The 27,772-nt window shown below is 45.4% G+C and overlaps 1 protein-coding gene across 6 annotated transcripts in view; it reads right to left on the reverse strand.

Annotated features, from left to right (window-relative positions):
* Positions 1-27,772, reverse strand: part of skic3 (SKI3 subunit of superkiller complex) — a 165,551-nt gene that overhangs the window by 66,003 nt on the left and 71,776 nt on the right. For all 6 annotated transcript variants that reach the window (XM_072516311.1, XM_072516309.1, XM_072516310.1 and 3 more), the window contains 8 exons: positions 25,696-25,832; positions 24,178-24,261; positions 23,760-23,863; positions 12,152-12,278; positions 8,740-8,919; positions 5,885-6,009; positions 4,843-5,096; positions 3,454-3,556 (listed from right to left, as the gene is read on the reverse strand). In XM_072516311.1, coding sequence (XP_072372412.1) covers positions 3,454-3,556; positions 4,843-5,096; positions 5,885-6,009; positions 8,740-8,919; positions 12,152-12,278; positions 23,760-23,863; positions 24,178-24,261; positions 25,696-25,832 — 1,114 coding nt within the window. The remainder of the gene's footprint in view (positions 1-3,453; positions 3,557-4,842; positions 5,097-5,884; positions 6,010-8,739; positions 8,920-12,151; positions 12,279-23,759; positions 23,864-24,177; positions 24,262-25,695; positions 25,833-27,772) is intronic.

Consider the following 27,772-nt stretch of genomic DNA (forward strand, 5'->3'; position numbering starts at 1 on the left):
GGGGAAGAAAGATTTGATTGAGAGAAAGAGGCAAAAGAAGAAATATTCAAAATTAATTTCATGTTTTAAAATTTCAGACGCTTCAAACATGAAAGAATGAGACTCCACACTTGCATTAGTTTAAGTCTAAAATAGGTTGTTTGGCAGTAATTATTAGAAATGATTAGAAAAATATTTTGAAATGGACACAACTGTGTTGGGTTTAGTTTGCCTCTACCACACAAGTACAGCAACCTCACTCCATTCAATGCATTTCAATGGTGAAATAGAGAATGAGCAGCTGTTTTCACAAAATCAATATGTAGTGGTGCATTTTGGAAACCAACTTTAGGGTTCCAGCATTTAACCCACATTTACTCGTCTGATTTTGCTGCAGTGTTTGCATTAAAATAACTGAGTGTTATTAGTCCTGTTATTATTTTAACAGCTAATTATGGGGCATCGGGAGGCAGCGGCTTAGTAGTATTGTCACTGGACTGGTAAACCAGAAACCCAGGGTAATGCTCTGGGGACCCAGGTTCGAATCTTGCCACTGCACATGGTGAAATTTGAATTCAATAAAAATCTGGAATTAAAAGTCTAATGCTTCCGGTGGCGGCCATGGCATGAGTGGTCGCACATTTCGCAGCTCCAGCTTGTGGCAATGTTTTGGGCCCTTTTCCCCAATTAATGGACGAATGTTTTAATGGAAAAAGGTGGAGGAGTGGTGGAGGAAGAGTTTATTTCACTGGTGGATGGATTGGTGGAACCAGAAGTGGTTTTCTGCGAAAGGAGTTGTCGGAGCAAGAAACCTTGCCTGCGGCACAGGGGAAGATGCCGGAGGGTAAGGGACCGGCCCGAACATCTCAGTGGTTTATGGAGCAGCTGATGGACTTCTTGAACGAGACGTTCACACAGCAGGGAAAGGAGTTTTTGGAGGACCTGGCTAGGTCAGTGGATCCACTCAAGGCTGGTTCAACCGTGTGGAGCTGAGGCTGGAGTCTCAAAGCCGGGCGATCCAGAAGGAGGAAATGGCGGGGAAGCATGAGGAGCAGCTTACTTCGTTAGCAGCTGAGATGGGGGCTGATGTGAGATACCCAGAAGCGGCGTAAGGAGAAGGTGAGGGATCTGGAGAACTGCTCCCGGAGACAGAACTTGAGGATTGTGGGGTTGCCAGAGGGCATCGAGGGTGCGGACACTGGCTCGTATGTAGCCAAGATGTTGGCGAAGCTGAGAGAGGGGGTCTTATAGATCATAGAATTTGTGCGGGTTTACTGGGTTATGGGAATAGGGTGAAAGTGTTGACCTTGGGTAGGGTGCTCTTTCCAAGAGCCGGTGCAGACTCGATGGGCGGAATGGCCTCCTGCTGCACTGTAAATTCTATGATAATCTATGATGCTAAGCGCCATGGCGGGGGGTTGCCAGGTTAGCTGGGCGGGCTAGTTCATGGAAGCGCAGTGGGGATGAGCAGGTGGTTAGAGTGTTGATGGGGGTTGGAATTGTTGTTCTGTGGTGTTTTGAGGGAGGGGCGGGAAACTGCTGACAGGGGAGGGGCTTTTGAAATATGGTATTGTTATGGGCCAGGGTTTAGAGAACCCCAAAGTGTATCATGCAGTTCACCTGACCCACAACTTTTAATAGATTGGGGTATGGGGAGCACACGGCCCACTCTACAGGTGTGGTACAGCAGAAATGGAAAAGTATTTTTTTTAAATCAAAACAATGCTATTGCTATGAACTCAAGTTAACCTTTTCAAAACATAGTGAACATCTTAGCAACCATTAATTCAAATACAACCCCCAAAGAATACAACACTAAGTAATCCTTAAGCTGTCCTTTTATCATCCATAAGACTTAAAAAAGAACTTTAACAGAAGCACATCAGGTTAAATTCACTACTGAGAGCAGTTATTAGTTTTAAATCACCAAAGGATCGATTTACAGTTTTTAGATTAGAGAGAGAGACTCATACACCTTCTGGCTGTGACTGCAGCTATCCAGCTCTAAAAACGAAACTAAAACACACCCTGCAGCAAACAGCCTAAAACAAAAGTAAAAAGCTGACAGACAGCCCAGCTCCACCCACTCTCTGACATCACTGCAGTAGTAAACACCCATTTCTTAAAGGTACTCTCACTCCAGATATTTATATACATACCCATTTCTTAAAGGTACTCTCACTTGACAGTATGAGGGGGGGGTTGATGATGGTGGACATCCGAGGGCAGGCCTGATGGGATGCGGGACATGGGCCGAAGGCTAGCCCAGGAGGGGCGATAGTTGATTGGCAGGGGAGAAACGGAGAGTTCCCTGACCAGGCTGATCACATGAAATGTGAGAGGGTTGAATGGGCCGATGAAGAGGGCTCATGTATTGGCGCATTTGAGGAGCTTAAAGACGGATGTGGCATTCTTGCAGGAAACACACCTGAAAATTGGGGATCAAACTAGGCTCAGGAAAGGGTGGGTAGGCAGGTCTTTCATTCAGGATTGGATTTGAAGATGAGGGGCGTGGCGGTCTTGATAAATAAGCGGGTAGCTTTTGAGGTGGGAAACACAATGGCAGACTCTGGGGAGAGGTTCATTATGGTGAGTGGGAAATTGGAGGGGATGCCGGTGGTGTTGATGAATGTTTATGCCCCGAACTGGGATGTAAAATTTGGCCTTCACGAGTCGACCATTTAGCTCACTGAGTCTGTGCCTGCCCTCCAAAAGAAGGCTCCACCGAGACACACTTGCCTGCCCTATCTCTGTGACCCCATAACGCCATCCAACCTACACATCCCTGGACACCCAGGGCAATTTTTTAGCATGGTCAATCCACCTAACCTGCACATCTTTGGACTTTGCACCCGGAGGAAACCCTCGCAGACATGGGGAGAACGTGCAATCTCCACACAGAGACACCAAAGGCCATAATTGAACCCAGGTCCCTGGCACTGTGAAGTAACAGTGTTAACCACTGTGCCACCATGCTGCCCTATTCTACTTACTGCAGCTGTTACAGAAAATACAAAAGAAAAAAAAAGTTTGTAAACAAAAGTATCCAGAACACAACGCAGTTAATAATAATAACCTCTATTAGTATCACAAGTAGGCTTGCAATGAAGTTACTGTGGAAATCCCCTTGTCGCTACACTCCGGCATCTGTTCGAGTGACTGAGGGAGAATTCAGAATGTCCAATTCAACGAACAAGCACGTCTTTTGGAGACTTGTGGGAGAAAACCGGAGCACCTGGAGGAAACCCACGCAGCCATGGGGAGAACGTGCAGACAGTGAACCAAGCCGGGAATCGAACTCGGGTCCCAGGTGCTGTGAAGCAACAATGCTAACCACTGTGCTATCTCACCGCCCAAATTTCTTAACTATTGATTTAGGTGTTTGGCAGCTTCTAACAATCATTCAAAGAGCAATCCAAAGATTGTTGTATTTGTTTAATCACTTGGTGAAAATAAGTCTGCATTTTTACTCACCTAGCTAAGTACTGAAGTGCCTCTTCTGCTGAATCCAAAGCTCTTCCATCTAAACAATCGTTGAGTGCATTTCGTGTCATCATTAAGTAGCACTCACCTAGGCCTAGAAAAGTGTGATAATGTGATTTGAGGAGGTTCATTTATTAAAAACAGATAACCACAATGCTGACCCACCACAGCATTTCATCAGCCTGAATAGTAATTTTTATGACTATTTTATTTTGATCTTTCTCCTGTCTCTCTAAGGGAGCTCCTCGAGTTACATTAGAGACATATTCAGTGCTTTGTAATAATTAAAGCATTTGTTCAAATGATGCTCCAAATGAACAAAATATAGCCTTTACTTATAATTAGAATATTGCCATTATATCAATTTCTTAATCAACAGTTAATAAAATTCACTCAATCCAGTTGGACAAAGAAAAGCAAGATCAGTAGTGATGGAACACTACTCAGTACACTGCATTGTTGCTTCTTCGGTCATCATATTCAATGTTTTATAACAGCTCAATTTACATAGTACTCCAGTTCCAGTTATATTCTCTAATCTTCTCACACGGAGAAGCTCAGTTGTCACCCCCACAGCTCACCAAGTTGATGCAAACAAGGTAAGTGTCAGTGTGGAAAACCGCAGTCAAAACGTTGCTGCAAGTACAGGCAACCAGTCGGTGCATAAAAAGTTAATACTGACCCTTACATTTAAAAAAAACCCAGATCCTGCCATGTTAATATGGTCAGAAATTCTGAAACATTTCAGGGCATTATAGGAAGAGGTATCACTTGGCTGTCCCAGCACTCGACTGATCAGTCACTGTCCTTAAAATGGGCAGCACGGTAGCATTGTGGATAGCACAATTGCTTCACAGCTCCAGGGTCCCAGGTTCGATTCCGGCTTGGGTCACTGTCTGTGCGGAGTCTGCACGTCCTCCCCGTGTGTGCGTGGGTTTCCTCCGGGTGCTCCGGTTTCCTCCCACAGTCCAAAGATGTGCAGGTTAGGTGGATTGGCCATGATAAATTAATGTCCAAAATTGCCCTTAGTGTTGGGTGGGGTTACTGGGTTATGGGGATAGGGTGTGGAGGTGTTGACCTTGGGTAGGGTGCTCTTCTCCAAGAGCCGGTGCAGACTCGATAGGCCGAATGGCCTCCTTCTGCACTGTAAATTCTATGATATGATAATCTATACTTCACCTTGTCTAAACTAAATTGTCTGATGGCAATGAAAGGATAAATGAGACAACTGACAAATGATTATGCAATCATTAGTTTTCAAGTGTTTTCCATCCTATTTGTGCACCCCAGCAGTGAAAAATATAATGTACAATATATAGAAACATACAATAGGTACTTACAAAGAATAACTTAAGAGGAGGAATTAAAAAAAAAACTTACCTTTGAGGGCAGGGACGTAGTTTTTTGTATTTTGAATGATCTGTTTATACTCTGTATTTGCCTCTGCGTACTTGCCAAGAATCTGTTTGATGGCTGCTATCTTGTAAATATTGTACACGGATTTTGGATTCAGTTCACTGGCTTTTGTGAAGGCCTTTAAGGCAGCATTGTAACCTCCTCTACTGAGATAAGCCTCCCCTAAACATTCCCAGCAATTTGAGTCATTCAGGTCTGCTCTCAAAGCTGCTTGTAAACTTAAAAGAGACAGATTATTAACTTTACTCACATAACTAGAATTATACCACAGAATAAAGTCACAGTACAATTGTCATTAAAATTGTTCTGCCGCAAACTATTTTCCTGACACCTTCAAAATTTTGGTTGGTTCTCATCCTTCGACTATACAAATACCCTTCGGACATGAAGAAAAATAATTGATGGTTAAAATGAGGACCGAGCAATTTAACTTGTTGAAAGTCCTGGACACCCTAATTTCTAACAGTTGTGGAAGGCTTAATGTTTTATTTGTTCGTAGAATCCCTACAGGGCAGAGGGAGGCCATTCAGCCCATCGCGTCTGTACCAACCCTCTGAAAGAGCACCCTACCGAGACCCACTACCCCTTCCTAACCTGTACATCTCTGGACACCTGTGGGGCAATTTTAGCATGTCCAATCCACCTAACCCGCACACCTTTGGATGATGGGAGGTAACCGGAGCATCCATGCAGACACGGGGAGAACATGCAGACTCCACACAGACAGTCACCCAAGGCCGGAAATTAAATCGGGTGTCTGGCGTTGTGAGGCAGCAGTGCTGACCACTGTGCCACCCGTTCAGATGTCTCTGTTTATTGCTTTCTCCTCTCCCTCCTCTTAACAGGGGATTATGCTAGACCTACACATCCTCCATTTGTCTCACATCTCTCTGTATGTTCTTTCTCAGCTCCTGTCATCCACGAGATCAACTGGCACATCTGCTCCGTTGAATTTTTCGAATGAAACTCTGGACTACCCAGTGCTCAAACATAAAGCATAACTTACTCTGCAACAGCCTGTGAATGCTGGTTGGTTCTCAGATAATAAAGTCCTCGTCTAAGCCAAGCCCACTTGGCTGTCCCAGCACTCGACTGATCAGTCACTGTCCTTAAAATTCCAAGAGCAGTCTCCTAAAAGCAAAGAAATATCAATATGAAAAGTAATGCAAATAACTGAACCACTACCAATGAGCGATCTAATACACCCGTACAAGCAATAACAGGAATTACAAAATCTTTATTTTAATTGCACCACACTCCTCAATTTTCTTCCAGTTAAAACCTCCAAATATTGGTATGATGTCCATCATTCAGACATAAAACAACATCTGAGTTTCAGATTTATTTATCAAGTAAAAATCATTGTAAATGGTGGTCAGTTATAGAATGACAAGAGTATGTTTTACTATTTGTAAACAAGCTAACTGGACTAACTTCACAGCACAGAAAGTTAAACCATCAACAAATATTCGGCGGTCAGTGGCAAAAGAGCAACATTTGCCATTCACCTCACAACAGCCCACAATGTTGCACTGGCCTTAGAGCAGAGACTTGCTCTATTGCAGTGTCTAATCTAGCATGTACCCTTTATAGAGGATCTGTGATTCAGAACAGTGACCACGACACCACACAACCCTGCCATGGCAATCTCTGCAAGACGTGCCAGATCATTGACATGGATACCACCATTACACGCGAGAACACCACCCACCAGGAACGCAGACAGCAGCAAAGCTCTTCAACCAGACTGAAGAAACGTCACAAAGACATCGGATGCGATTCTCCCCCCAAAAATTTAATGTTCACTTGTGGCGGGTTTTTAAGGGAGTTTCCCACCGATTCTACCAGCGAGTCCTCCACCGCTATTCAATGACACGTAGTCACTTTTTGGATCCTGAGGAGTTTCTCACTGGTTTAGCGCACACTTAGAATTTTTCTTTAGCACTGGGAGCTAAACTCAGAGATTGGGCCATTATTTTGAAAGCGTGCCCCGATCTCCAAGTGAGTTTGCGAGACCCTCACACCCCCATACCCATGGACAATGTTACCCCCCCACACATGCGCACTACCCCCACCCACCCCAAGTGAGGACACCCCGCTATAGGGTCCCTGGGGCTCCCCCTCGTCAAGCACCCACTCCAACTCCCTTACAGCACCTCTTCCCTTCCACGACACACAACCGTCACCCCCATAATCTCCCAGAGGCCGATATATAACTGGCCTGCCCCCCCCCCCTCCCCTGTCCTTTTATGGGCATAGCCTCCCTCAGGACTGACCGTTGGCACTGCTACCCTGGCACCGCCACCCAGACACCTTAGCAGTGCCAAGGTGCCAGCTGGGCAGTGCCATACTGGGGGGGCAGGGGACACCCTACACTGACCCTGACCACCCAGGAGTCACTGATAGCCCGTAAAGTCCCTCCCCCACCGGGTGCCGTTCCGCCTCGTCCATGTTCTTGTGGACCAGCACTGATCGGTGCCCGGCTGCAGCCCCACTAGAGAGGCCGGAGAATTGAGGGAGGCCGATGTATCCCGGGTGAGTAGGTCTTAAGTATGTTTAATACCTACTTCTGGGAGCGCCATTCCAAGCAGCTGCAAGGGTATCATGGTGCAGGGAGCCATTCAAGTGAGGGGGGAGTAAACAGAAATTTAGAGGTGGGAGCAGGCAGTATAACCTTAAATAATGGCAACCATTAAATAATCTTAAATAATGGCAATAACAAGGGTATGAAGAAAGAGTTGGCTAAAGTGAACTGGGAAAATAGGTTAAAAGGTAGGACAGTGGAGAAACAATGGCAGATATTTAAGGAGATACTTCACAACTCACAGTAAAGAAAAAATCCAATGCAAAAACAAGACTATGTGAAGAATACATAATTTGTGGCAGATTGAGTATAATGCGGGAAAATGGAACCTTGTCCACTGGCAGAAATAATAGAAAAGCAGTATATTATTTGAATGGAGATTGTTAAGTTCTGTGGTACAAGGGGATCTGGGTGTCCTCATACATGTAATGCAAAATGCAAATGTGCAGATGCAACAAATGGTTCGGAAGGCAAATGGAATGTTGGCAATTACTTTTCATGGGGAATGGAATATAAAAGTAGGGAAGTGTTGTACAGTTGTATGGGGCCTTCCCGGATCATATCCGAAGTAGTGTGTGCACTTTTGGTGTCCTTACTTAAGAAACAATCTAATTGCATTAGAATCAGTTCAAATAAGATTATTTTGATTCATCCTTGGGATGAAGAGGTTATCTGATGAGGAAGGGTTGAGCAGGTTGGGCCAATGTCCACTGAGGTGATTTTATTGAAACACAAGATACTGAACAAACTTGACAGGATGGAAGCGGAGAGCATGTTTGACTTTGTGGGGGCATCTAGAATGAAGAGGCACAGTTAAAAGTTGGGCATCTTCCATTTGAGACTGAGATGAGGAAACTCTTTTTCTGCCAAAGGGTCATTTGTCTGTGGAATTCTCTTTCCCAGACAGCAATAGAGGCTGGGTCGTTCAATCTTTTCAAGGCTGAGTTTGAAAATGTTTTGATCAACAAGAGAGTAAAGAAGGAGGGAGGGCAGAGAGAGAGGGCGAGCAGAAAGCGAGAAGCAGCCAGTCTCTAATGTTCACCATGCAGAATGCAGGTGATAATTTGTGCTCGGTGAAGAGACAACGTTTCTGAGGATTTATATGGTGCTGGAAGTGTCACCTAATTTTCTCTCGAGAAAGGAATTTCCAGGTTAACCCTCACTGTGAAAATCAGTTTGGGGATTAGAAGTTCTCTGGCTGGAAAAAGAAAAAGGAAGCAAGCAATCGGGGAGCTGTGAATAGTTTTGGACTAGTTCCAGGTAAACATGTTCAGTACCATATCTCCAAGTTCAACACTGAGATCAACAGCAGCTGCTCCTGCTTCTTCATCACTATTGTTTAGTTCAAAGGCTTTTTTGTAGCAGCCTCGAGCTCTGCTTTTATCTTGTACTATGTCTTGATAGTAGTGGCCTAAGTAGCAGAAAATTCTTCCATTGTATGTGTCCAACCTGGCAGCCTGCAGTTGGTAAAAGAAAAAGTTTGATAAGTTGATGCTGAAGTCAGAAATGAAAATAGCAACAGTTCAAAACAAAAGCTTTCTTCAAAACTTTGAAGGTGCAATAGGTCTTGCTCCATCCCTTGCTGTTGCATTTCACTTCTATAATATGATATTCAGGCAGGAATCACTTTACCAAATCTTCCATTGCACTTTTCTTGGTGTCTACTTGGAGAATGTAGCAAGATGCATATTTGTACATGGCAACAAAAATACTGTGCACAAGTAAGCTACTGAAACAAATCCAAGCACAGTCAGGGCAGGGGAAGAAAAAGAGAGAAAACAAATCCGGACTTCCTGTTGTGTTCCTATATTTTTACCGTTTTAATTCACTAACAATGACTCGCAACCTTCATTTTGGAATTGGAGACATTTCTCATGATACCCATTTCCTATTCTGTAACATCATCCATCTCTGGCCTGTCTCAACTAATCTGCTGCTGAAACAGTTATCTATGTCTTTGTTACCTTCAAAATCTACTATTTCAGTGTTCTGCTGGTTCGAGGGGATTTTCAACCATCCAAGAACGTGAGCACATCAAAATCGCTGCTACCCATATCCACACTCACACCAAGCATGGTCACCCATCACCCCATTATCATTGACCTTAATTGTCTCCTAGACTGGCAACATCCATTTTAAAATTCTGATTGTGTTCAAATGTCGTCCTTCAGCCCCACGTCCCTTTGAGACTTCTGTGCTACTGCAAATCTAGTCTCTTGCACAACTCCATTTTCTAAAGTTCCATCACCGGTAATTGTGTTTTCATCTGCATACACCTGAAACTCTGGAATTTCTTCCTTAAATCTCTCTACCTGTCCCTACTCCCTTAAGTCACTCCTTAAAGCCTAGCTCTTTGACCAAAATGTTGTTACCTGTCCTAATATTTCTCTGTGGTCTGGTGTAAAATCACGCTGTTACGCAACACCTTGAGATGTTTTACTAAGTTAAAGGTACTATATAAAATTGAATTATAATTGGTTATGTTCAGATTTTAAAAAATAGATTGAGAGTATCCAATTATTTTCCAATTATGGGGCAATTTAGTATGCCCAATCCACCCTATCCTGCACATCTTTGGGTTGTGGGATGAGACCCACGCAGACACGCGGAGAATGTGCAAACTGCATATGGACAGTGACCCAGGCTGTGATCGAACCAAAGTCCTCAGCGCCATGAGGCAGCAGTGTTAACATCTGTGCCACCCCAGGGTTTTGTTGAGTTATTTTATTTAGGAGCATCTGCACAGTGGGGTGCTAAAGTGATCAGTCTTAGCATTCCAATTGTGTATAATTTACATGAAAAATTTAATTCAGAAGCTCACACAAAATACTAAGGATAGCAGTTGTCCAAGGATGCTTCTCAGATTTAAAAAATGAGCTTGACAAAATGTTAGTGGACAGATTAGTGGCAGATGAAGCAGAATATGGCCATGTGTCATGTGAGAGTACCCGTTAAGAAATGGGTGTTTAGGAAATGTACCTTTAAGAAATGGAGCTGCTCATGTTACTGGAGTGATGTCAGAGTGTGGGTGGAGCTGAGCTCTACTTCTGCTTTTTTAGTTTCAGTTTGAGAAGAGCTTGGGTGTGTCTGTGTTTTTTCAGGGAGCTGCATCTGAAGTCTGTCATCCAAAGACTAATCATTTGGTGAATTCAGAATTATAAATGATTTCAGTATTGAATGTAAACCCTAATGTGCTCCTGTTTAGAGGTTTGTTAAGTTTTGGGATGTTAAAAGAACAGCATACAGGTTACTTAGTGTTGTATTCTTTGGGGGGCGGGGTATATTTGATTTACTGGTTGCTAAGATATTCACTGTTTGTTTTAAAAAGGTTAACTTGAGTTCATAGAATAAACATTGTTTTGTTTTAAAAACCACTGGTCCATTTTCTGCTGTACCATACTTGTAGAGTAAGCCGTGTGCTCCCCATACCACAATCTATTAAAAGTTGTGGGTCAGGTGAACTCCATGATACACTTTGGGATTCTCTAACCCTGGCCCATAACACCATGTTTAAAAATACTGCGGAAAGATAGAAAAAGGTGCATGTAATAAGTACATGCCTAAATGATTTTGAATTATCTCCGGATTAAATTGGAAGAGAATTGGAGATTTGATAGACTCAAACAAAATATAATCCACCATTGCGAAGCAGCAATCAAGAAAACTGAATGCTGAACTATACGGTCTAAAGATCAGAGTAGCTGTACAGTGATCAGATCATACTCTGAATACTGTCTTGTTCCAGTCTTTTGAGGCTGTTCAGGAAAAAGTCACATGCTGAATGACATAAAATTAAACAATGGAAGTAAAGAACAGGTTCAAACGATCAAAAATAAAATTTAGGACGGAAACCTAAGACCTTCTTAATACAAAAAAGATCAACAGATAGAATAGATTTCTGGGTAGAGTGGAAACAAAAACCATGGAATGCCATAATGAGCAAGAAAATGACACGGGTGGAGGGGGACCAGAGTATCTTCTTGGTTCAGGCAGACTAGAAACATTAACTCTGGGCGCAATTTTCCAGAAAAATTAGTGTCATTTCAGGTAAGGAAATCAGTGCGATTTGCGTCAACACCGGTGGCGCGAACCAGATCGTGATCTTCAGCCACCTCCTTACTCCCTCTCCAAATCCATGGTGCCTGATCCACATTTTTATAAAGAAGTAGTAATTCACGCCTGCAAGACATCACACTAGTGGCAGGAAGATTCAGTGAGGCTGGAACACCTGACATTAGGCTTTCTAATTACATTCAAATACATTCATGTCAGTAGGGAAGGCACAGGAAGATCGCCTTTAGAGTTCTTGCTGGCACAAATTCCATTTTTGGCCTCTCATGAGATTTAGCAGCCATTACAGAATTTGCACCCGCAGCAAACTACCCTGGAAAATTGCGGCCTCTTGATTCTCTCTCCACTGATGCTGCACAACCTGCTGAGTTTTTCCAGCATTTTCTGTTTTTCTTCCATTTAATCAATCTGATCAATATCCATCTAGACATTAGGAGTCAGAGAAAGATCATTCAATGTGATTAGGTGCATTCTTAATCGATCAGGTAGCTTGAAAATTTCATTGTGGGTTACCTTACATATCATTTTACAATCATTCTACATGAACCATTCAGTGTGGCCTGGTCTGATATTTACTTGCAGAATTTCTACATAAGAAAGATCATTAGTTTCACAAACCTTTAACAAATGTGTAGCAGTTTTAGTTTTGTCTTTTCTCATCGCTTCCCCCATGAACCAATAGGTTAGTCCAAGGTAGTAGTAATATTCTCCACAGTCTGCTTTTATTTTCACAGCTTTATGGAAACTGTAGGGACATATGTCAAAATGCTATTTGGTTTTATATTTCTCAAAGAGAAAGTAATTAGATACATACAAAAAGGTGAGGACTTCAATGTTACTTCCAACATAGAATATTTCAAAATTCTGGCTAATCCTGACATGCAGCGGATTTCAATTATCTTTCAGTCACCAGAAAAAACAACAGGAAACAAAGGATTTGAGGTGATACCATGACAGCGATTCAGCTTGACATTGTGCCAAAATAATGAAAGAATTGCTGCACAGGAACAAATTTTATATTCATCATCTGAACCTCAAGGTGGACTTTCATCTCTTACAAATGTTATGATCTTCGATCCCACCCCAAAGCGTTTGGTAAGATCTGGTCAGGGATCAATAACGTTTTGTTTAAAGTAGATGAAGTTTGAGATTCAAGATGCTTACTGAGTGAATAAAGCCTCAAGATTCCATTTGAACAAACATAAATAAACTTTACTATATCAAGTCAGAAAGATAAAACAATTTACATTCCCTATCTTATACTCTAACATTCAGAGTTAATAAAAAATGCATGTGAATTCATAGAATCATAGAATTTACAGTGCAGGAGGCCATTCGGCCCATCGAGTCTGCACTGACACTTGGAATGAGCACCCTACTTAAGCCCACACATCCACCCTATCCCCGTAACCCCACCTAATCTTTTTGGACACGAAGGGCAATTTAGCTTTGCCAATCCACCTAACCTTCACATCCTTTGGACTGTGGGAGGAAACCGGAGCACCTGGAGGAAACCCACACAGACACGGGGAGAACGTGCAGACTCAGCACAGACAGTGACCCAAGCCGGGAATCGAACCCAGGTCCCTGGCGCTGTGAAGCAACAGTGCTAACCACTGTATTACCAAGCCACAATTAGAAGGCAACTGGTTGAAATACCGAATCACACAATAAATAGCAAATGCAACCAAGGAAGGTCCCACAGATGTATCAACAAACTACCCAGACACTGAGTCAGCCAATCTCGTTGAAACTGACACCCTCATAACGGACTCAAAACTTTTCACTTTGAAGATCAAGAGCTCTGAATTCCCTCAAAACTGCTCCAACTCAGAATTCTTCAATGATTGCACTCCTCCAAGGGTTTCATTCGGAGAGGAACTGAACATGAAAGTAAGGATGTTATGCTTCCATTATACAGGGCATTGGTGAGACCAATCTTGAACGGTGTGTGCAGTTTTGGTCTCCTTACTTAAGGAAGGGATGTAATGCATTGGAAGCGGTTCAGAGGTTGTTTACTAGATTGAAACTGGAATGAGCGGGTTGTCTTTTGAAGGAAGTTTAGGCCGACTGGGTTGTTTCCACTGGTTCGATTATTGTTCAGCAACATAATCAAAGGTATCAGGGGTAGATTGGAATAACATATTCATAACACAAACAGATCAGTCATGATTTTATTGAATGGTGGAGCAGGCTTGATATTAACAGGAAAAGATAGGGTAGATAAAGATAAACTATTCCCGCTGGTTAGAGATTCTAAAACTAAGGGGCGTTGTCTAAAGATTAGGGCCAGACCGTTCAGGAGAGATGTTAGGAAGAACTTCTTCATTCAAAGGGTAGTACAGGTTTGGAGCTCTCTCCCACAAACAGTTAAAGCTAGCTCAGTTGTTAATTTAAAATCGGAGACAGATTTTTGTTAAGCAAAGATATTAAGGGATATGGGCCAAAGACAGGTATATGGAGTTAGGTCAAAGATCAGCCACGATCTCATTGAACGGTGGGACAGGCTCGATGCAATGAATGGCCTACTCCTGCTCATATGTCCCTATGAGGGGCGGAATGGCCCACTTTTTTGCTCCTATTTCTTATGTTCATTCACGTTGCTCGAGACTTTGTTCCCCTGGATTTTCAAGTCTGTAATCCAGCCTCTATTTACTGGCACAATCTCAGCTCTTCAATAGCTGGCTAACTTCGCTGGGCTGGCACTGCCCCTGTATCTCACCATGCTCCAATCTCCTCAGGTACACCAAGCTTTAAATGGTTCCAAGAGCTTCTTCTGAGTCCTAACCCTTTCCAGCATAGAGCCAGTGAACTTCTGCTACCTTCTCATCTCCCCAGGACATTTCCTGAGCCACATCTGCAGAAGATATCAAACGGTTCCTGGGATTTCTCATGAGCCCAACCATACAAAGTCAGCTAACAATATTTCACTGTCTTGAGATTATTCAACAGCAGCACCTTTTCCCCTGCTGCATATCTCCCCCAACAAACATACAGGTAAATTGAAACACTAGAACCTTTTTAATTCCACCCATCTCCATGACGACATAGCCTGTGTTTTGAATGCTCTTCAAATAATTCTTACTTTTCCACCCAAAACCAAAACAAATCTCTGGGCTGCATTCATTTTCAAACAGTGTAGATACCTCATTGTCAATTCTCCAGCTAAGTTAGCCCACCTGCTGCTTTATGACTTTACCTTTCTAGCTGTTAACCCCTTAAGTCAACTTGGCCCCAATCTTTTCAGTGTACTAGTCTTAAAGCTGCTTTATTTGCATTTATCCCATTTTCTACAGTTACCTAGATACATAGAAATTAGGAGCAGAAGGAGGCCTTTTGGCCCTTCAAGCCGGCTCCACCATTTATCACGATCATGGCGGATCATCCAACTCAATAGCCTAATCCTGCTTTCTCCCCATAGCCTTTGATCCCATTCGCCCCAAGTGCTATATCTAGCCGCCTCTTTAATATATTCAATATTTTAGCATCAACTACTTCCTGTGGTAATTAATTCCACAGGCTCACCACTCTTTGCGTGAAGAAATGTCTCATCTCTGACCGGAATTGTTTACCCTGAATCCTCAGACTGTGACCCCAGGTTCTGGACACACCCACCATTGGGAACATCTTCCCTGTATCTACCCTGTCTAGAATTTTATAAGTCTTTATGAGGTCCCCCCTCATTCTTCTGAACTCCAGCGAGAACAATCCTAACCTAGTCAATCTCTCCTCATATGACAGTCCCACCATCCCTGAAATCAGTCTGGTAAACCTTCGCTGCACTCCCTCGAGAGCAAGAACATCCTTCCTCAGAAAACTGCACACAATATTCTAGGTGTGACCTCACCAAGGCCCTGCATAATTACAGCAACATATCCCTGCTTAACAATGAACCAAGAAAAGTACAGCACAGGAACAGGCCCTTCGGCCCTCCAAGCCTGTGCCGACCATGCTGCCCGTCTAAACTGAAATCCTCTAAAAGAAGCTTCTCCTAAAAGAAGCTTCTGTACTCAAAACCTCTCGCAATGACGGCCAACATATCATTAGCTTTCTTTACCGTCTGCTGCACCTGCATGCTTACCTTCAGCGACTGGTGCACAAGGACATCTAGGGCCCGCTGCACACTCCAAGCCTCTCCCAATTTACAACCATTTAGGTAGTAATCTGCCTTCCTGTTTTTGCTTCCAAAGTGAATAACCTCACACTTCTCCAAATTATACTTGATCTGCCATGGATTTGCCCACTCGCCTTATCTGTGCAGATCATGCTGTAAGATCTCTGCATCCTCGTCACAGTTCATTCTCCCACCCAACTTGGTATCATCTGCAAACTTTGAGATGTTACATTTTAGTCCCTCATCCAAATCATTAGTATACATTGTGAATAGCTGGGGTCCCAGCACCGATCCCTGTGGCACCCCACTAGTTACTGCCTGCCAATGTGAAAAGGACCTATTAATTCTTATTCTTTGTTTCCTCTCTGCCAACCAGTTTTCTATCCACCTCAATACACTTCCCCCAATCCCATGTGCTTTAATTTTGTCAAGCGCCTTCTGAAAATCCAAATATACCACATCGACTGGTTCCCCCTTGTCAACTGTACTGGTTACATTGTCAAAGAATTCCAACAGTTTTGCCAAGCATGATTTTCCCTTCATAAATCCATGCTGACTCTGACTGATCCTGCCACTGCTTTCTAAATGTTCCGCTATAAAGCCCTGGATAATGGATTCAAGAATTTTCCCCACTACCGATGTTAGACTTACTGGTCTATAATTCCCTGTTTTCTCTCTGGGGCGTCATTCTCCGCCGGCGGGAGTCTCCGTTTTGCCGGCGCCCGGGGGTTTCCCGACGGCGTGGGGCTGCCCCACAATGGGAAACCCCATTGACCGGCCGGTGTAACGGAGCATCCCGCCGGCGGGTCAGGGCAGAAATGTGGCGGGGTGGGATGGAGAATTTTGCTCAATATTTGTGTCCTTAACTTAAAATTTCCCAGAACTAATAATTACTTCCATATTACAATGAACCATAAACTAGGTATTCATAACAGTATTTTCAACAGTTTTTCGAAAGAGTATGCAAATTACTATTCTATATGAAAAATGGCTCACAGTCACAACATCAATATCCATCAAAACTTCCTTTCTCAATTATCATTGGCATTTTTATATTAAACATACCTGCACGCCCCAAAGGTGCGGAATGCTCCGCATCTTGGGGGGGCCGAGCCCCAACCTTAAGGGGCTAGGCCGGCGGCGGAGGAATTTCCGCCCCGCCAGCTGGCGGAAAAGGCCTTTGGTGCCCCGCCAGCTGGCGCGGAAATGACATCTCCGGGTTAGCGGCCGCTGACGGCATTTCCGCGCATGCGCAGTGGAGGGAGTCTCTTCCGCCTCCGCCATGGTGGAGACCGTGGCGAAGGCGGAAGGGAAAGAGTGCCCCCACGGTGGCCTGGCCCGCGATCGGGGCCCACCGATCGCCCCCAGGACCCCGGAGCCCGCGCCGCCTTGTCCCGCCGGTAAGGTAGGTGGTTTAATCTACGCCGCCGGGACAGGCATTTTAGCGGCGGGACTTCGGCCCATCCGGGCCGGAGAATCGCTGGGGGGGGGGGGGGGGGGGCCATCAATCGGCGCAGCGCGATTCCCGCCTCCACCCAATATCCGGTGCCGGAGAATTCGGCAACCAGCAGGGGCGGGATTCACGCCAGCCCCCGGCGATTCTCCGACCCGGCGGGTGGGGGTCGGAGAATCTCGCCCAGGGTCTTTGACATTTAAAGTTTATCTGAGGTCAGTAACCACTAATTGCAGAAACTATCTTGTTGCTGACTGCTATTCATTCGAGTTTGAGCCTGTTGTTGGCTTTCATTCTCTATATACACAGTGCCATTTACACAGTATATACACAGTGCTTAGCACTGCTTTTTTAAAAAAAAATCTTTTTATTGGCATTTCCCATATTTGTAAACAATTGTATATGTACACATCACATTTTTCTCATCCGCGCTAATTTACTTTATTATACAGAAAGGTTTAGTTTGTCCTTCGTTTAACTGACCCTATGTGCATTTCGTTGCCCTCTGGCTCGGTCTATGGTTCCTCCCCCTCCCCCGTTGTCCACCCCCCCCCGCCCCCCCGGCTGTGCTTCTTTTATTTTCCGGACAGAATGGAAAAAAAAGGGGCGGGGGGCTAGGTTTCCCCACCTTCCTTCCTTCTCCCCCCATCCCCCCCCCCCGGTCAGGTTGCGCAGTCTTATTTTTACTTCATCTATCTTGCAGTTTTAAAAAAATTCTTATTAGGTTACTCCTTGTTGCTGCCCTCGAACAGGTTTTGGAACAGACCGACAAACTGCCCCCAAGTATCCAGGAAGCCTTCCTCTGTCCCTCGGATGACGTACTTAATCTTCTCCAGGTGGAGAAATTCTGAGAGGTCAGCGAGCCAGTCTGCAGCTTTGGGTGGTGCTGCCGATCGCCAACCAAGCAGGATTCTCCAGCGTGCGATTAGGGAAGCGAAAGCGAGGGCGTTGGCCCCCTTCCCCATGTGTAACTCTGGCTGCTCCGATACCCTGGAGATTGCCATTATTGGGCATCACCTTCACCCCCACAACCTTGGACATTGCCTCGGAGAAAGCTGTCCAGAACCCAGCAAGCTTGGGGCAAGCCCAAAACATGTGGGTGTGGTTGGCCGGGCCCCTCTGGCACCGCTCACATTTGTCCTCCACCTCCGGGAAGAACCTGCTCATTCGGGTTCTGGTCAGGTGCGCTCGGAGTACCACTTTGAGCTGCATTAGGCTTAGCCTTGCGCAGGAGGAGGTGGAGTTCACCCTGCTCAGTGCTTCGCTCCAGAGTCCCCATCCTACCTCTGTCCCCAGGTCGTCCTCCCATTTTTGTCTGGTCTCGTCCAGTGGAGTCTGGGCTCTGTCCAGTAGCTGTCCACATATTTTCACAAATAGCCCCCCCTTCTCGTTGCTTGTGCCTATCAGGTCCTCTAGTAGTGTGGTTTCTGGGGCCCCAGGGTATCCTACCGTCTTTTTGCGGAGGAAGTGTTTTATTTGGACGGGTCTCATTTCCTGTCCTTTTGCTAGCCTCCACTTCCTCGTCAGTTTGTCTAGTGTCGCCAGTCTGTGCCCTACGTAGAAGTCCCTGACCGTCAATGTGCCCCCACCCTGCCTCCATCTTTTGAAGGTGGTATCCAGCATGGCTGGGGGAATCTGTGATTGCTGCATATGGGAGCCTTGGGAGACATTTTGGCTACCCCAAAGTGTTGTCTCAGTTGGGTCCACGTTCTCAGCGTGGCCGCTACCACTGGGCTTGTTGTGTATCTTGTTGAGGAGGATGGGAGTGCTGCTGTGGCCAGGGCCAGGAGGGTTGTTCCTTTACAGGATGCTTCCTCCATTTGTACCCAATCTGTGTCGGGTTCTTGTATCCATCCCCTCACTCTTTCTGCCGTTGCTTCCCAGTGGTAGTATTGTAGGTTTGGCAAGGCCAAGCCCCCTTTGATTTTCATTCTTTGCAGTGTCGGTTTGGGAATTCTCGGGTTCTTACGCCCCCACATAAACGCCATGATTAGAGGGTCTAAGTTTTGGAAAACGGCCTTGGGGATGAAGATCGGAATGGATCTAAACAGGAAGAGGAACCTTGGCAGTACGTCTGCACACTCCCAGCCAGGGAGAGTGTGAGTGAGCCCCACCTTTGAAGGTCTCTTCTTTCTTCCTCCACCAGGCTGGTCAGGTTCCACTTGTGGATCTGTGTCCAGTCTCTGCCTATCTGGATCCCCAGGTAGCGGAATCTGTTCTGGGCTGTTTTGAACGGAAGCCCCTCCAGCTCTCTCCCTCCCCCTTTTGGGTTCACTGGGAATGTCTCGCTTTTGCCCAGGTTAAGTTTGTAGCCCGAGAAGGTTCCAAACTCTATCAGTATTTGCAGTATTGCCTCCAGTCCCTCTTGTGGCTTCAAGACATAGAGGAGCAGGCCATCTGCATAGAGTGAGACTCTGTGTTCTTGGTCTCCTCTCCGGATTCCCTTCCAGCTTTTCTCATCCCGCAGGGCTATCGCCAGGGGTGCGACCGCTAGCGCGAACAAGAGTGGGGACAGGGGGCAGCCCGGTTTTGTTCCCCTCTGCAGCTGGAAATATTCAGAGCTGGTGGTGTTAGTTCGGACGCTCGCTTTGGGAACGTTGTACAGGAGCCTCACCCAGGCGGTGAACCCCGCTCCTAGCCCAAACCGTTCCAGTACCTCGAGGAGGTATTTCCATTCGACTCTGTCGAAGGCCACTTCTGCGTCCAGGGAGACAATCACCTCTGGTGTTCTCTCCCTGGAGGGGGTCATTATTCCGTTCAGCAGCCGCCTGATGTTCGCTGTGAGCTGCTTACCCTTGACAAAGCCTGTTTGGTCCTCTGCGACCACCTCTGGTGCACAGCCCTCCAGCCTTTTGGCCAGGGCCGTTGCGAGTATTTTCGCACCCACGTTCAGCAGTGAAATGGGTCTGTATGATCCACATTCTGTCAGGTCTTTATCTTTTTTGGGTATCAATGAAATTGTGGCCTGCGCTAGCATGGGGAGCAGGGTGCCCCTTGCCAGTGAGTCCGCGAACATGTCCCTTAAGTGTGGGGCCAAGACGTGTGCAAATGTTTTGTAGATGTCCGCCGGGAACCCATCGGGTCATGGTGCCTTCCCTGCCTGCATGGAGTTGATGCTCTCCATGATTTCTCTCAGATCTATTGGTGCTTCCAGCTCCCCCTGTCTGTCTTCCCCCACAACTGGTAGTTTCAGTCTGTCTAGGAACTGTTTCATCCCTGCACCCCCGTTGGGGGGGCTCGGAGGCGTACAGACCCCGGTAGAAGGTCTCAAATGCTCGATTGACTTCCTTTGGTTCTGTTACCAGTCTGCCTCGGCTATCCTTTACCTGCACTATTTCCCTTGTGGCTGCCAGCTTTCTCTGCTGGTGAGCCAATAGGTGGCCAGCTTTGTCTCTGTGTTCGTAGAATGTCCCCCGTGTCTGGCGGAGTTGGTACACTGCTTTCCTGGATAGCCGGTTAAAGTCCATTTGCAGCTTTTTTCTCTCCACCAGCAGCTCTACGGTCGGAGCCTCGGAATATTTTCTGTCGCCTTCCAGGATGGAGTCCACCAGTTGTTGCCTGGCCACCCTCTCTTCCCTATCTCTGCTTGCCTTGTAGGCTATGATCTCTCCTCTAATCACGGCCTTCAGTGCCTTCCAGAATGTGGAGGACGAGACCTCCCCGTTTTGGTTGATACTAACGTAGTCGCCTATGGCCCGCGATGTTTTTTGACAGAAGGCCTTGTCGGCCAGGAGGTCTGTGTCCAGCCCCCACGTGGGGTACTGGGCCCGGCCGGTCTCCAACCTCACATCCATATAGTGTGAAGCGTGGTCAGAGATAACGATCGCGGAGTACTCCGTTCCCGTGATCCCTGGAAACACTGATTTCCCCACTGCAAAGAAGTCGATATGGGTGTATACCTTGTGTACTTGTGAGAAGTATGAAAATTCCATCTCTCCCGGGTGCAGGAACCTCCATGGGTCCACCGCCCCCATCTGCTCCATAAATACTCCTAGTTCCCTAGCCATGCCAGTCTTTTTCCCTGCTCTGGGATTTGATTGGTCGGTATGTGGGTCCTGTACACAGTTGAAGTCGCCCCCCATGATCAGTCGGTGTGTGTCAAGGTCGGGGATTTCTGCCATGGTCTTCTTTATGAATTCTGTGTCGTCCCAGTTGGGAGCGTACACATTTACCAGTACGACTGGTGCTCCTTCCAGGACACCGCTGACCATGACGTACCGTCCCCCTGGTTCCGTAACTGTCTTGGTTTCCGTAAACCTCGTCCTCTTGGTAATTAATATTACTACCGCCCTAGCCCTCGTCCCGTAGCACGAGTGGTATGTCTGTCCCACCCAGCCCTTTCTTACCAGCAGTCGGTCCTTCTCACTCAGGTGCGTCTCTTGTAGTAGATTATGTCTGCTTTTAGGCTTCTCAGGTGGGTGAAGACTCTGGATCTTTTCACCGGGCCGTTGAGTCCCCTTACGTTCCAGGCAACAATCCTGGTGGGGGGGTTCGACCCCCCAGTCCTGCGGGATCACCCATACTTACCTGGTGGACACGCCCCGCCCCTGCATTCCGGGGTTTCCCTTCGTTAGGGGGACGTCCAAAATGGCCACGGTCGCCGCTCTCACCATGAGGTCGTGCCCCAGGGTTTCCCTTTGTCCAGGTGGCACCCAACATGGCCGCCAGCTAGGTGTACACCATGTGGCTGCGCCTGCGCCCCTGCACTCCAGGGTCTCCCCTCGCCCTGAAGCCCTCCCGACTGGCTGTTTGTGGCACCATCTTGCTTCCTCGCCCTGCTCCATGCCCGCCGAGGCCTGTGTTTGTGCTGCTTATCTACCTCACCTCTTTGCTTCTCTTTTGTTCTGCACACTCCCCCCCGACTCCTCTCCCTCCCCCCCCATAGACCCTGTCCGTCTTTCCCCCCACCCTGTTCTTCCCCCCCTTCTGCCCTGTCCTCCCCCCTCTTTGTGCCAGGCGCTCCCTCTCCCGAGAGGCGCGCTGCGGCCCTCCTTTCTTCCTGCCCTCCCATGTTGGCCCTCCTCGCTAGCACAGTACTTGCCCTACTCTGGTCCTGTTTTACCTGCCTTTTCTAGCCCTTGTCTCGCCCTCTTGTCCGCCTTTCTCACCCTCATTTACCTTGCTTCGCTCCCCCCCATTGCATTGAGATGGAACGAGCCCAAGATCGAGTCAGCACAGTCCCACGCAGTACACCAAACACATGTGTACAGTTCGTGATCTTATTGTCTCTGTTTGCGGTCTGCCCTCCGCTCTTTGTTCCAATTCTTCCTTTCTTTTCCATCCCCTTCGCTATCATGATGGCCGTTGCGCCTGTCCCTCCCCCAGTTTGTTCACTCTAATGAACTCCTCTGCTGCCACTGGGGTGTTAAAAATAGTTCCTTCCCCTCAAATGTTACCGAGAGTTTGGCCGGGAATAACATCCCAAATTTCACATTACTTTTGTAGTGCTGATTTGGCCCGGTTGAATTCAGCCCTTCTTTTGGCCAGGTCTGCCCCAATGTCCTGGTGCACCCTTATGATCTTCCCTTCCCACGTGCTCGATTTCGTCTGCCGGGCCCACTTTAGGATTTTTTCCCAGTCTTGGAACCTGTGCAGCTTCACGATAATCACTTTGGGCTGCTCCCCGGCTTTGGGCCTGGGTCAAAGCGATCTGTGCGGCCTGTCGATTTCTGGGGAGTTTGGAAATTTCTCCCTTCCCACTAGCTTGCCCAGCATTTGGGTGACGTAGCCTGCTGGGTCTCTGCCCTCCATCCCCTCTGGCAGACCCACGATTTTAACATTCTGCCATCTGGCCCTATTTTCCTGGTCCTCCGCTTTTCCTCTTAGGCTCCCCTGGATCATTACCAGCCTTTTCACCTCGGTTTCCTGAGTTACCATCCTGTCGCTCTGGTCAGAGCAGGCCCTCTCCAACTCCTGAACTGTTTTCTCCTGCCCCCACCTTCCTTTCCAGGTCATCGATGGTTCGCTGCATTTTGTCCGTCGTCTCCGCCAGCATCTCCTTCATCATTGTGTGGAGCTTTGTCCCGAGTTCCTCCCTCATGGCATTTATCTGTTTTTATCTCCTCCTTTATGGCGTTTATCTCAGTTTTCAGCACGCTTCTCCATTCCTCCCCATGCGGGGGGTGTGGGGGGGTCTGCCTGCGCGGCATCAGCTCCTACTTTTTTCCTTCGCCTTCGCTGCTGCTCCTTCTTACATCTCGCTGTGCCCCCGATTTATTATTATTTGGAGGCATATTTCTGTGTGCCTTTCTCTTTTTTTCCTGGGTTTTGGTGCGAAAAAGAAATTCTTTTTTTCCCCCCCAAAGAAACAGATTACCTCCAGACTGCACCTTGACAACAAGTAGGTTTCCTGTTTGAGGGTAATTGAATCCCTTAAAACTTCAGTTAATAAAGTTCAGTGATTCCCTTTTCCAAAACTATGTCATTAGCAATACAAACTTCAGAAATATCTAGTGTCTTCAATGCTTCTGGTTTGCAAACCTCAGTAGGTTTTTCATAATGTAGATCCAGTCAATCCTCAAGTTGAAACAATAAATCACAGCCCACAGCTTCACTTCCTTTTTAAATCAAACTTAGAATATCAAATTCAGTTAAGAAAAAAATACCTTTGCTTTTGTTTGTAAGCACAAGGTGAGCTAGGGTTAAATGACCTCTCTTACCTTTGTTCTGCCTGCACATAATTTTTTTGTGTGTAATTAATAAGGCCTTGGAGTTTCCAAGTCTCAGCCAGGTTGGGATAAGCAGCCATAAGATCCGTTGCAATCTATCAGAATGTAGGAAAAAATACTTTATCTTCCAGTAAAGATTAAAAATTCCCATAAATATCTGCATAATGTAAGTGGATTGTTGCTGATGGGAAGAAACATCAGCAAAAATACTTAGATCTAAACATTTTACATGTCAATATATTAAAACTTTGAATTCAGTACTAAAATTATTTTTTCCTGTTTTATTAAAGCATTCAAAACAACACGTTATTTACATTTGCAAAGTGAAAATAATGTTGACAACTATTGGGACATGAACTTCATGTACATTTGCATATTATTAATTAAATAATTTAAAGCACATATCAACCTTAGATGCTGGTTTCATCAGACCTTTGCTCAAATAAGCTTGGCCTTTCAAGGCAAGCAGTGTTGGTTCATTGGAGTCAGGAAGCTGAAAAAGGAGCAACATTTACAGGATCACACAAAAGATCAGTTGATTGCTTTCTAAATTACCCATAACATATCAATTCCTACTCTGGACAAGTTAAATTGTGCTCAGCTAGTAGAAACAGAATTCAAAGTTATCTCTAAATTTATACAAAATAGCAGAATCTACTTAAAGTGATTAGAAGATCTCCCGAAACTATGTGAACCGTAAAAAAATATTAGATATAAACTAATGAGATCGTTAGTGGAGCATAACTCCAACATTAAATTCTGTTGTTTAATTTTAACTAGAAAGCTGATAGCCAAGATTAAGCAGCATTGTGACCGGACACAGGCAGGAAACCTTTCCATGTGTGCATGGCTAAGCAAAAGCTATAGAAGACCAGTTATGTTATGCCCAATAAAGATGTATCATATTTGTAACTTCACTATCAATGTGCACATATCATCACATTAAAAGTCTTTTATTATGAGAATCAGCCACAGACAAGTCAGTCTAGAGACCAACAGGACACAAGAGAGACCATTCCTCCAGCAATAAGACAGACCCTGCATAACAACCAGTCAACTCAAGCAGTGAGAAGGGGCTAATTTGCCTTCACCTGCAAGGATTTGTCTCTATAGAAGCTTGGCTACAACTTTTGAAACCCAGATATGTCTAACTTGCATTTATCTCCAAATAACCATAGCAGATATGCCAAGCAAGCTGCAACATTTTGCATCTTAAAAAGGACTGATTCAAGCATGTGATTATTTTGCTTCTTTGCTCAGTTGCCTTGGCAGCTGGTTTGTGATGAAGAGCAAGGACATTACTGCAGTTCAATTCCTGTACCGTGAAGGCCTGTCTTCTCATCACTGTCCCTCGCCTGAGGAGTGGTGATCCTCAGGTTAAATCACCAATCACCACCAATCAGCTCTTCCACTCAAAGGGGAAAACAGGCTCTGGTCATCTGGGACCATGGTGACTTTATTAGGTTAACAGCTTAAGGCCATTAATCTTTTCCTGTGTCTGTGTGTTTAAGTGAGCGTATGTTTTCATTGTCGGATGCTGCGTGAATAAACATTAATCTTTATTCTGATTTAAACTAACCAAAAACCTATTGCGTGTCTATTGAAAGTCACAGCATTAAAATTGTTTTAAAACACTCTAAACACACACCTTATTGCGGTAAGCGAGGAGAAAGGGGAAAAGCTATTCCAACTTCCATCTCTACCACAGTATATTATCAAAAGGTTAAGACAAAGTTTCTGAAAAGTATAAAATTTCAATAGTGCCAGTTCTGCAGCAAGAGATCCACTAGTGTCAAATAATTTTCCCTCGTATGCCAGAAATGGTCTACAAACTTCTGGATGCAATTTATAGCAATGTTAATAGAAAAAGCATCAGAGATTCACATTAGAAACACAATGCAGGTCTTTACCTCAACAAGTGCCATACCTGTTCCAAAATACCAAAGACTTTCTGTGCATTATTTGGATCACCAGATCTGACCATTGCTTCTGCCTGTAAATGAAGCAACTTGTGTTTTTGCTGAGTGTTACCATCACGGACACTGCTTTCCAACAGCTCCAGGCCTATGGGCATGAATCACAAACTGTAAATTCAAGGGAACTTCAACTCCTATAATTTGACTTCACTGAATAAACACATTTATAAATTTATAGCTGGAACTTAATGAAGCAATTGTCAAATGCAACACACCGAGCTTTTTGTTTCAGAATTATTCCTCTCCAACAAATCATCTTCCCCTCCATCCATGGAATTGGATGGATATGCCACATCTTTTGAACAATCTAAAGACACATTGTGCACCAACAGCATCCCACGATTTGATGACAGGGTGGCAGTGGTTAGCACTGCTGTCTCAGAGCGCCAGGGACCCCAGTTCGATTCCGACCTTGTGTGAGTCTCTGTGTGGAGTTTGCACGTTCTCCCAGTGTCTACATGGGTTTCCTCCGGTGCTCTGGTTTCATCCCACAGTCCAAAGATGTAAAGGTTAGGTGGATTGATTATGCTAAATTGCCCTTTACTGTCCAAAATGTTATGTGGGGTTTTGGGGATAAGGCAGGGGCATTGGCCTAGGTGGGATGCTCTTTCGGAGGGTCGGTGAAAACTTGATGAGTCGAATGGCCTCCTTCTGTAAGGATTCTATGATGAAAACACATCAAGTGGGGCAGCATGCCTATTTGCACTCTTAGTAAAGGTTTTTTTCACCATCACCCATCCACCTATTCTATTCAATGCAAACATGATCCTTGAATGGCTTTGTTGAGGCACATATCCAAAAGGTTTAACTACAAAGGGTACATATCCCTGATACAACTGCAATTTGGGTGTTATTTCTTTTCAGGTCTCTTGGATCTCTGGTCATTTGAGATCTGAACATGTCCCACACTAATAAGCTGATGCCTATTCCACCCATCATCAGTTCACAATTGGCATCTAACTGTCTTTCATGGGTAGAATTTCGACATTATTTTACATTTGAAAATTACAATAAATGTTATTCCATTGGCCATGCAGGCTAGTATCATTGTTAATTGTGTCTTCTCATGTCTTTTGGTTTTCACTAGAACTGTTTGAGCCTTTCTATTCCATAGCTTAGTTGCTGTGCATATTGAAATCTGTAGACATTTCATCCATGTTGCCGGTGTGGCATAATGGATACTCATATTTCAGTCGCCGCCTGATGATGAATTGCTGGAGCTGGTAATTATGCCATTGAGGTCTTTTGGTCGTTACTGGAGTGATCTTAGTCTTCTGCAGATAACATGAGACATTTTTGACCCTTAAAATGACAACACCAGGGCGGCACAATGGTGCAGTGGCTGGCACGGCTGCCTCACGGCGCCGAGGACCTGGGTTCGATCCCAGACCTGGGTCACTGTCCTTGTGGAGTCTGCACATCCTCCCCATATCTGCATGGATCTCACCCTCACAACCCAAAGATGTGCAGTGTAGGTCGATTGGCCACAATAAATTGCCCCTTAATTGGGAAAAAAAGAATTGGGTACTTTAAATTTTAAAAAGGAAAGAAAATTGACAACACCAAGTAGCTGCTGCTGCAACATCTTTGCTAGACTGAAGGTTTGATTCATTCCACATAATTGCGAATATACGTATTGCATTTCTGATGAAGATGGAACCATTCTGACAATTTGAGAACCCATTCTGAGGCCCTGTTCTTATGGTGCATTTGATCTTGGCATCTTCTTCAGGGTGGATGCCTTCTTCCATTCTCATCCAGTTTTTCCACTTGTGCCGAATTCCCTTGCTGCAGCAGTTATATAATGAGTTAGCAAATGTTATGATTTTCAGCTTAAAACCAGCTTCAGTTTCCTTTGTTTCGATGGAAGACTCATTTATTTTCGTCATTTGTCATGTGTTTGTTCTGTTTGGGCATGTCTTAACTTCCAGCACATCTCTGCAACACAGACCATATTGCCTGCTGATCCTTGTGTTCAGTTATTAAGGTACAAGTATGAAATGAAATGAATGAAAAATGAAAATGAAA

Source organism: Scyliorhinus torazame, chromosome 9 (assembly GCF_047496885.1).
Source record: "Scyliorhinus torazame isolate Kashiwa2021f chromosome 9, sScyTor2.1, whole genome shotgun sequence".
Lineage (NCBI taxonomy): Eukaryota > Metazoa > Chordata > Chondrichthyes > Carcharhiniformes > Scyliorhinidae > Scyliorhinus > Scyliorhinus torazame.